The sequence below is a fragment of the Alosa sapidissima genome, chromosome 15 (assembly GCF_018492685.1).
Source record: "Alosa sapidissima isolate fAloSap1 chromosome 15, fAloSap1.pri, whole genome shotgun sequence".
NCBI classification, from domain to species: domain Eukaryota; kingdom Metazoa; phylum Chordata; class Actinopteri; order Clupeiformes; family Clupeidae; genus Alosa; species Alosa sapidissima.
In genome coordinates, this window is record NC_055971.1 from 11,536,850 (window position 1) to 11,546,849 (window position 10,000).

The window sequence follows — 10,000 nt, forward strand, 5'->3', positions numbered from 1 at the left end:
GCCGTGTGTACAGAGGACAGAGACGGCTGTCGCTGCACCCCTGGCTGGACTGGAATCATATGCAATGAAAGTAAGTGTCCACTTCAACGCCCTAACACACTTACAGATATGTGCATACATGCATGTGCAGATTGTGGACACACACACACACACTCTCTCTCTCTCTTTCTCACACACGCACACACTCACTCACACACACACACACACACACACACACACACATGAGTTGACAGTCTTATTAAAAATTAAGAGACCACTGCAAATTTGAATATGACTGTCAACTCGTTCGAATGTCACTCAGCAACTGTAGGATAACATCAGAAAAATGTGCAGTGGTCTCTATTTTACAGAGCTGTATATGTGCCCACACACACACACACACACACACACACACACGTGTGCCCGCACACGCTCACATACACACACATACTGACACTCGCAGACACATGCACACTCATGCACCTTCATACCTCAACCTCACCCCCAAAGCAGATGACTCTATAAAGCAAAACTATGCTATGTCAGCTATACAGACATGTTTTCATAGCAACTCATTTTGATATAATTTTCCTACATTTCTATTTTGATGGGTTATGGTCATGGTATGATGAAGGACAGAGGAAAAACTCAGTCTGTCCCACTAGCTCTCCAGGATATGCGTTGTTCTTTGGTCCAGGATATGCACTGTTCTTTGGTCCAGGATATGCGCTGTTCTTTGGCCCAAGATATGCGCTGTTCTTTGGTCCAGGATATGCGCTGTTCTTTGGTCCAGGATATGCACTGTTCTTTGGTCCAGGATATGCACTGTTCTTTGGTGCTGGATGGTCCCTGTGCACTCATCTTGAGAATCAGCAGCACACAGTATTGAGCCACTCATCCAGTTCTCAGGGTTGGATTTTGTGGATACTAGGTTGTATCTTGTTGTCTGCCTTACTTAGTTTGTGTTTTAACAATAATTAAAATGGCTTCTGATCTAATGATCAATGTATGTATATATCAATGGTGTATGTGTGGAGCATAGTAGCCCAAGTTAGTCTGTTCGTCTGGTCTAGTTTCTGTGAACATATCATGGGAGTTACAGCTTTAAAGCGAGTGCATTAAACAATTTAAAACATGATTTGATAAATACAGCACATGTTTTAGTCAAACGAGCGCATGTTTTAGTAAAATGAGCACACATTTTAGTCAAGGGAGTGCTTGTTATAGTAAAACATTCTGCACTCCATAGCATCTTGCAAAAATGAAAGAAAAGCTTTCACTGCATGATATTTACCAATCATTGCAGAGAAGAAGAGGAAAACACTATGAACATGCTGGTAATCTTGGTGTTGGTGGTGTTTAGAAAAAGTTTCACTTGCTTTTTTAGGTTGTTAGCTCCCTAGTGTTTAACCAAAACTTAACCAAAATACTGTTGTCTTAAACTGCTTCCATGCTTTTGTTTGATCACATCGACAGACTGAAAGCATATGGTAGAGCATTCATGCAGCTCTCAGACCTGCCAAACAGCATGCTGACTGAAAGAAATGATATTAATGCTGTTTCCAGACCTGTAAGTGAGCATCTTAGATAGACTTTAGTATTAATTGGTAACTGGACACATAAATGAATGAACCAGATCTGAGAGTCTTGACAAAGATAACTATTAGAAATATAATACATTTGCATTCTGTGCTGTGAGCCAGTGAATATCAAACTAAGCCACAAACACTGAGCTTTTGTGTGTGTGTGTGTGTGTGTGTGTGTGTGTGTGTGTGTGTGTGAGAGAGAGAGAGAGAGAGAGAGAGAACTGGAAAAGTATGGAAAAAAGCGATGATCGGATGTCGACAGAGAGGAAAAGCAACTCATTTGGGGAAACTCAGACCATAAAGAAGCTCCGAATCATCTACTGTCCATTCACAACTGCCAAGGCAACTGTACGCTGTTAATGCCATTGACACAGCATCAGGAGAATACACCCCCCCCTTTCTCTCTCCCTTTTTTATGTGTGTGTGTGTGTGTGTGTATGATTTCTTACTTGTGTTGGAGATGCTCCAGGACCCCCACACTAAGAACTAAAAGCTAAAAAGCTAAGGGAGATTCCCAAATGGACCTTTATTGCATATGATTGAATATGTGTGTGTGTGTTTGTGTGTGTTTTGGAGAGGTAGTATCTCTCTCTCTCTCTCTCTCTCTCTCTCTCTCGCTCTCTCTCTCTCTCTCTCTCTCTCTCTCTCTCTCTCTCTCTCACACACTTATCTGTATATGTATATGTGTGTCCCTGTGTGTGTTTTGCTGCCTTGAGTCAGCCATTGCTACACTTGTTGCCTTTTGGGGGAGAGAATGGTAGAATATTGTGCACTCTGAACCTTTCAGACTGGCTGAAAGTGAGGAAGAGAAAAAGCACTTAAAGGTGCCATCAGCAAGTGTAAGTGATTTCTAACCTTTAGCACTTTTTGTCACATTCAGCAAATATCTCCTCATGATCCGCTAGCTCTCCATTCCGTGAGTACACTGTGAAAAAAATGGTATTCGTACACAACTCCATGAACTTGAAACAAACAAATTGGAGCAAGCCTGTTCCCCAAACATAATAAAACTGTTCCAGCCAATCACTGAAAGCAAGGGAGGGCGGGAGTTTGGGGAAATGGAAGGGAAGTTTGGGGAGAGGTTTGGAGAGTTCGCTCTCTGGTGTTTTGTTAGTGTTTGGTTCAAATATCCACGTCGTGACATCATCCAGAATCGCTGATGGTACCTTTACACCATGCACTTCAAAAGAGGACCTTAAGAGTTTAAGAGATTAAATTGTTTTGTAGTTAATATAGTCATTTTCATCATTGCCAAAGTGTAGACATGTTAAACCAGGCTAAAAAGAGAACTCCCAGTACGTGGACATGGTAATCAGAATCTGTCTGATTCAGTCACCATCCCAGGTTCACCAATGTTTTATTCTCACATGTTCTCATTTCCCAGTATATTTCAGGATATGTCTTATGGCATAGATTATACACACCATTAGTATACAATAGTGTGTATAATCTATGCCATAAGACACTAATTTTCCCATGGTGTTTTTTTTCTATTCCATCTAGAGAGGAGTTGCATCCTGTGATACTGGTGCAGCCTAGAGAGGAGTTAAGGCCCGTCCATGCCAACGATGCCAGTAATGGAAAAAACTACAGTTTTAGAGTAAAGTAACACAATGTAGAAATCCCCCCTTTTTGTCAATGTTCAAGGTACTAGGTAGCCATTTAGTGCTAAGGGGGTACCCAATTTGTCAAAAACTCAGGGCAAGGCTTTCCGGGCAGAGACTCTATTATCTGTACTGACACGACCCCACCGTTTCTACTAACCTTTTCTATGTTTCTTAGAAATAATGTGATAAGTATTTCTGCACATATTCCAGATATGAACTTATTTCATCAAGAATGAAAAATTATTTGTGGATCCATCCATATTCTAACCGTATTCAGCTATTAGGGTCAGAGACCGCGGCAGATTCATTGGTCAGTCTGCAAGTAGGTGACCGGGTTTTCATAGCGGGGCTTGATGGGCATTTGGACAATTAAAAAATAACTGCATTAATAAAAAAAGTCATCAAGTCAATCGTGTCCAAGTGCAAGTAAGACACCACGCATCATGTACCCGAAGTAGAAAAAACAAAGTTGATCCAGGCCACCTTGCCACAACATTGCGATTTCTAGAACATATCTCTATAATTTGCACACAAGTGTGACAACAATAATGGGAATGCTTACGCGAGGAAAGTCAAAGTATGCACTCAATCACACTAAGGAAAATAGCTACAAAACAGCACTTATTAGTCTGGCTATAGCTTAAGTATAGGCTACACTTGGATGATCCTGTCCCTTAGGCTACTGCCATTTCTCACTGGAATACCCTGTTGACAAGAAATTCACTGTGGTAAGTAGCCTACTTTAACCCATAACTGAGATATAAAGGGAAAAACATTCTTGCAAATGTTCAAGGCATGGACAAATGTGTGAAGCCGACCCCATTCATCACAGATTTTGTGGAAAGCTCTTCAAAATCTGAAATGTTTGATAAGCCGTCATCAATTATGGAACTAAATATCGGCGCTGTCTCTAAATAGGCTTCACATTCCCATTTAATTCTCGTATAGCAGCATTTGCACATGTTCATTTATTTAGTAACTTTGGTCTAAAACCTTATTTTCATTAACTCACATTTATTATTATACTGTAATGGTCAGTGAACCACAGTTCAACTAGATCAACAGGTAGATCAACAGGTTTTATTCGGGAAACGGATGACACAAACCATGATACAAGGAAATACGAGGGTAGAAGCCATCATACAGTATACGTAATACACAACCAGGGTTATCAAACACACCAGCATGAGGATAATAAAGGAGGCACAAGGATAATACAGGAGACTCTGTCATGACACATGAACCCTAATCCTAATCCTAACCTCTAACCCTAACCCTAATCCTATCCCTAACTTGTTATGACAAAAAACGAATGTCACTTAATAACAGAAGCGTTATAAACGTTTATGACTTGTTTATGACACATTCATGACAGTGTCATGTCACTCTTATGTCGATACTGTCAAGTAAAGTGTTCACACCACTCTTGACATCTGACCGTGAGCGTGAAAGATGGTGCATTTTTGTGCGTATGCAAGCTTTGTACATGAGGCCCCAGTTCTTTGTTTGCTCTGATCTGGAAGCCACCCATGTGCAGTTCCCACTAGGGGGCGCTGCTGATCTGGTCTGTGGGCCAGAACCTAAAGTGTCTAAGCAACATATATCGGCATTTAGGCCAGGATCAGGAACACCTGTCTGAATAGATGATCTTCATAAGGAAATATCAACACATGGTCTGTGGATGGGGTCCACTGATATAAAGCTCACTGAAAATGGTCAGTTCTCCCAGAGTTTATCCAACCTCGCTGTAAATGACAGTGAACTTTATCTTTGCCTTATATGGGGATACACTGAAAAGCGGAAACCCTTTGACTTTCACCGAAAAATTCACGAGGTGAATGAGTCGGGATATTTAGTAGGCTCTCCTCCATATGAACATCATTAGATCCCCTATTTGATCCATGTGCAGACATCAAAGCTCACACATGGACACACACATGATTGCATGCACACACACACACACACACACACACACACACACACACGTATGATGATTGATCATGTTCAGACTGTATTTCTTTCACCAACAACTCCCCAGAGAAAAATATAGTATGTTTACTGTACCTGTGCTCTGAAAGAGAACATGGACAGATTATCCCTGCACGTGTGTGTGTGTGTATTCATCTTGGTGGAATTTACGGGCACAGCTGGGCCATAGACAATTGGTGTGTGTGTGTGTGTGTGTGTGTGTGTGTGTGTGTGTGTGTGTGTGTGTATGTGTGTGTGATACTGTCTACATGTGTTGTGTATATGCTCTGTGTATCTCAGACACACTTCCTGCTGCTTTTGTGAATACATCATTTTTAAATAAAAGTATCATCAAGAAAGCCCAGTGTATTAGAAATACTGAAGTGGATCCATGCTGTTGTTCTTAACACCCTCTCCTTCATTCCCTGTGTTCCTGCTTGGCAGCGTGTGTGGCAGGCTCCTTTGGTGAGGGGTGTAACGGGGTGTGTGTGTGCCAGAACGGGGGACGCTGCGACCCCGTCACCGGCAGCTGCTTCTGTCCTCCCGGGGTGTCAGGGCGACACTGTGAGAATGGTACGAGAACCTTTTCTTAATCCTTCTTTCTTTCTTTCTCTCTTTATTACAACGGTGTATTAGGGCCACACTGTAAAAAAAGTGTTACACTTCATACATAACTCATACACTGTAACATACACTGTTCAAGTCATAATGTCGAAATGTTACGAGATTAAAATCAAAATGTTATGACAATAAAGTTATAATATTACCAGATTGAAGTCGAAAAGTTAAGAGAATAGTCATAATATTATCAGATTAAAGTCGAAATGTTATGAGCCTAAAGCCAGTAACCTACCACACCAGCCAGGCTGAAATGGAGGTAGAAAATCTTGTAAAGCTTTATTTTATTTTAACATAGGCCTTATTAAGAAATACTTAAACTGCTGGAACATCAGCACAATGTTGTTATTAGCATTAAAACCTTAAAGCGACCTTGCAAAAGACTGGGTCTCTATTGCAGAAAACAGTATATAGATTTGGAGGACATCATATTTGTTCTAAAGGAAGAATTGGCAGTAAGCGGTTGAGTGCAAGGGTACAGATGGTTGCACCTCCGTGCAATTCAACAGGTTCCACAAGAAACCATGCATCCATGCAAAGTCGAGAGCATAGAGCTCACGCCTCTCCTGGTCTCAGAGCAGCACAGCAGATTACTGGGTAATATGGGTCATCATAATCTCATAGCGTTATTTTGTAACATTTGAAGATTAATCTGGTAATAGGCTATTATGACTATTCTCGTAACGTTTAGACTTAATCTCCACATTATGACTTAATTCTCGTAACATTTCAACTTTATCTCTACATTAGGACTTTATTCTCACAATGTTACGACTTTAATCTCGTAACATTTTGACTTTATCTCCACATTATGACTTATGACTTTATTCCCGAGGTGTAAGACTTTTTTTATTTTACAGTGTGGACCTAACTGTGTCACCAAACTTTACTTCTCCCCCCCCCCCTCTGTCTGAGGCCTTCTTCTCTGCTGGGGATCTGTCCTGCTGAAGCATGTGTTTTCCTCATCATTTGCTGTCCATCCACTATCTCTCTCCTCCCTCTCTTCCCTTTCCATCTCTCTACCCCTCTATCTCCATCTATCCTTTCCCTGAGGGGCCACAGACTTTTCTGTCATTACGTGTCCTGGTTCCAAACCTAGGTGTACGAGCATGCTCTCTCTGTCTATGGTCCCCTCTATGTCAACGCACAATACATAAAGTAGAGAGATTAGAGTGTGAAAACTAAAGCCAAAACAAGAGTTTAGCTCATTACCCGAGAACTACAGAGAACATGGCTACATTTCCCAAAATTGTCACCCAAAATCATTGAACTACTAACAATACCTCTCTCTCTCTCTCTCTCTCTCTCACTCACTCACTCACTCACTCACACACACACACACACACACACACACACACACACACACACACACACACACACACACACACACACACACACACACAGTGAGAGAGATGCCCATCCACAGTACATGGCTGCACACAAACATCAAACATACAGGCTTGGGAAATACTAGAAATAATTTTCTTAATAGCAATGTGAAGCTATGAGCGTGGAGTATGTAGGGGAACACCTCCATATTGATTTGTATTTCTTTTATTATATATTTTGTGATGATATTTTTTGTATTCTAAATGTGTGCTTTCTAGTCTATGTCAAGCTTTTTATGTTGCAAGTATTCATGTTTTGCTTCTTCGCAATGCAGCAGAAATCGATTGAGTAATTTGTCAGACTTTGTTTTACAAAAGAGACAATACATCTAAGACAATACATACAAGATGGAGGCTGACTTCACAAGATAATTTGTCGTCTATGATTTTAGAAGTTTAATGAAAATGGTGTGTTCATGTCCTGAGAACTTCCTTGCACTGACCCACCGGTGTTTATGTGTAGCATGTAGCTTGGTGTTGCCTGGTATTAAATTAGCCAGATATATTTGCCCAGTGGTTAAAGTAACATTACTTTGTGCTGGGCAATATTACCGCATCGCATGATGCATTTTGTATCATACAAATTAGAGCCTATTGTACAGTCTTGGGACCATGTTAGAAATAAGTCTTTTCACGTTAATATGTTATCCTGTTCTATATTTGATGTCTGTTAATCCATAAATATATAAAAATCCATCCATCAATCAAGCCATGAATCCATGTCTGCAGGCTGTCCTCAAGGCTACTTTGGGCGGGATTGCCAGAGGAAGTGTAACTGCCCCAACAACGGCCACTGTCACCGCCTGTACGGAGGGTGTGTGTGTGCACCCGGCCTCTATGGACGCTTCTGCCACCTGCGTGAGTACATCCACTCATACACTCACCCGGACGGACACACACACACACACACACACACACACACACACACACACACACACACACACACACACACACACACACACACACATACACACACACACACATACTGTATTGGTCTTTGTGTCCTATGTAATAAGTAAAATGACTCAAGTGTATTTTTGGGCTTCTGGCCTCTATTTAAATAATGCAGTGAAGAGTAACAGGAAGTGTGAGAGAGAGAGGGAGATGGGGTGGGATTGTGAAATGGCCGTGGGTAGGACTTAAACCCATTTCCCCTGTGGGCACTTGGACCCAAATGTGGTGCAGACACTGCAGCTGCTTGCCCCACAGCGCCCCCTCATGTTGTCCTTGTTTTCTATTGTTGTTTGTTGTTGTTGTGGCTGTTGTTGTTTTCTACCTGTTGCTAGCCTGTCCCAGGTGGACATTCGGGGCAGGGTGCTCGGAGGAGTGTGTGTGTGAGCCGAGCGTCTCTCTCGGCTGCGACCCCAAAAGCGGTGCGTGCTCCTGCAAGCCAGGTTACCATGGAGACCGCTGTCAGTCAAGTGAGCTCTCTACAATCTGCAGTGAGTTAGTATCTCAGAACATTTTGAACAAAAGACAGAATGTACAGTGTTTGTGTGTGTGTGTGTGTGTGTGTGTGTGTGTGTGTGTGTTATTCTGAACAGGTTGTAATGTTGGATTTTTTGGAGATGGTTGCCGTGAGCGATGCAACTGCAGAGCAGGAGTCCGTGTGACCCTCAGACTGGAGAGTGTGTGCTGACCTGCCCCCCGGATTCTATGGAGAACAATGTGACCAGGGTGAGGGACACACACACACACACAAACAAACACACACACCCATACACACACACACATAGATACACACACACACACGCAGACACAAATACACCACCCACACAGACAGACAGACAGACAACACACACACAAAAAAGAGATCTGGTAAGGTTCTGTTAATGACATTAGACCATCGGTTTCCCAGCTGTCTTCACTGTGTGTGTGTGTGTGTGTGTGTGTGTGTGTGTGTGTGTGTGTGTGTGTGTTGAGAATGAGAGAGAGAGAGAGAGATAGAGAGAATGAGGAGATACATTTAGTATGCACTTGATGTCACCCAAGAAGCAGTTTTTAATCACCAAAAACATGTCAACAGCGTAGCTTCTCTGGATGGGCTGTTTTATCAGTGGTAGTCGTGGACTAGTTATAAGGACTCTCCAACCTCTCCAATCTGTTTTGACTACCCCCTAACTGACAAGTGCTTTACCATGCCAGCCACTATTGCTTTCCATCAGACTTGGGAAAGACACTATTTTGTGAGTCCATAATCTGATAATCTGGAGTACTAATCTTTAGTAGCAGAGTAAATTCAGGACAAGCTCCACTTCGGCACATCAGCAGTATGGATGGTGCGTCTTACATTTCTGCTCCTGTCGCCCTGTAACTTTTCTCAATGTTGGACATACATCACTTATGAAATTGTGTATGTGTGTGTGTGTGTGTGTGTGTGTGTGTGTGTGTGTGTGTGTGTGTGTGTGTGTATGAGAGAGAGAGAGAGAGAGAGTTTGTCTTGAGTGAAAGTGCCTGGTTTCATGTGTCTCAGTAAAAATGTTGAGGATCTCTTAGCGAGGAGAGTATGTTCTGCTTTAACCATAAACACTCAGTTCCCACAGACACCGGGACACTGCACTCTTATTTTAGTCTTAATGCATCAGCCAGACGGCATAGCCACACACACACACACACGCACGCACACACGCACGCCACGCACACACACACACCCACACACACCACACACACACACACACACACACACACCACACATACACACACACACACCACACAGTCCACACACCACACACAAACGACACACACCACCACACACACACCCACACACCACACACACACACACACACACCACACACACCAACACACATACACACTAACACTAATCTGTTCTCTCCCTCAGTTTGTGCAGCTGGTT

At 42.4% G+C, this 10,000-nt stretch overlaps 1 protein-coding gene across 1 annotated transcript in view; it reads left to right on the forward strand.

Moving 5' to 3' along the window:
• Nucleotides 1-10,000, forward strand: part of megf6 (multiple EGF like domains 6) — an 86,775-nt gene that overhangs the window by 50,601 nt on the left and 26,174 nt on the right. Inside the window, 8 exon segments of the mRNA XM_042064288.1 lie at nucleotides 1-70; nucleotides 5,585-5,713; nucleotides 7,876-8,004; nucleotides 8,433-8,567; nucleotides 8,691-8,747; nucleotides 8,750-8,791; nucleotides 8,794-8,823; nucleotides 9,986-10,000. The exon segment at nucleotides 1-70 is cut by the window's left edge and continues 62 nt beyond it; the exon segment at nucleotides 9,986-10,000 is cut by the window's right edge and continues 120 nt beyond it. Coding sequence (XP_041920222.1) covers nucleotides 1-70; nucleotides 5,585-5,713; nucleotides 7,876-8,004; nucleotides 8,433-8,567; nucleotides 8,691-8,747; nucleotides 8,750-8,791; nucleotides 8,794-8,823; nucleotides 9,986-10,000 — 607 coding nt within the window.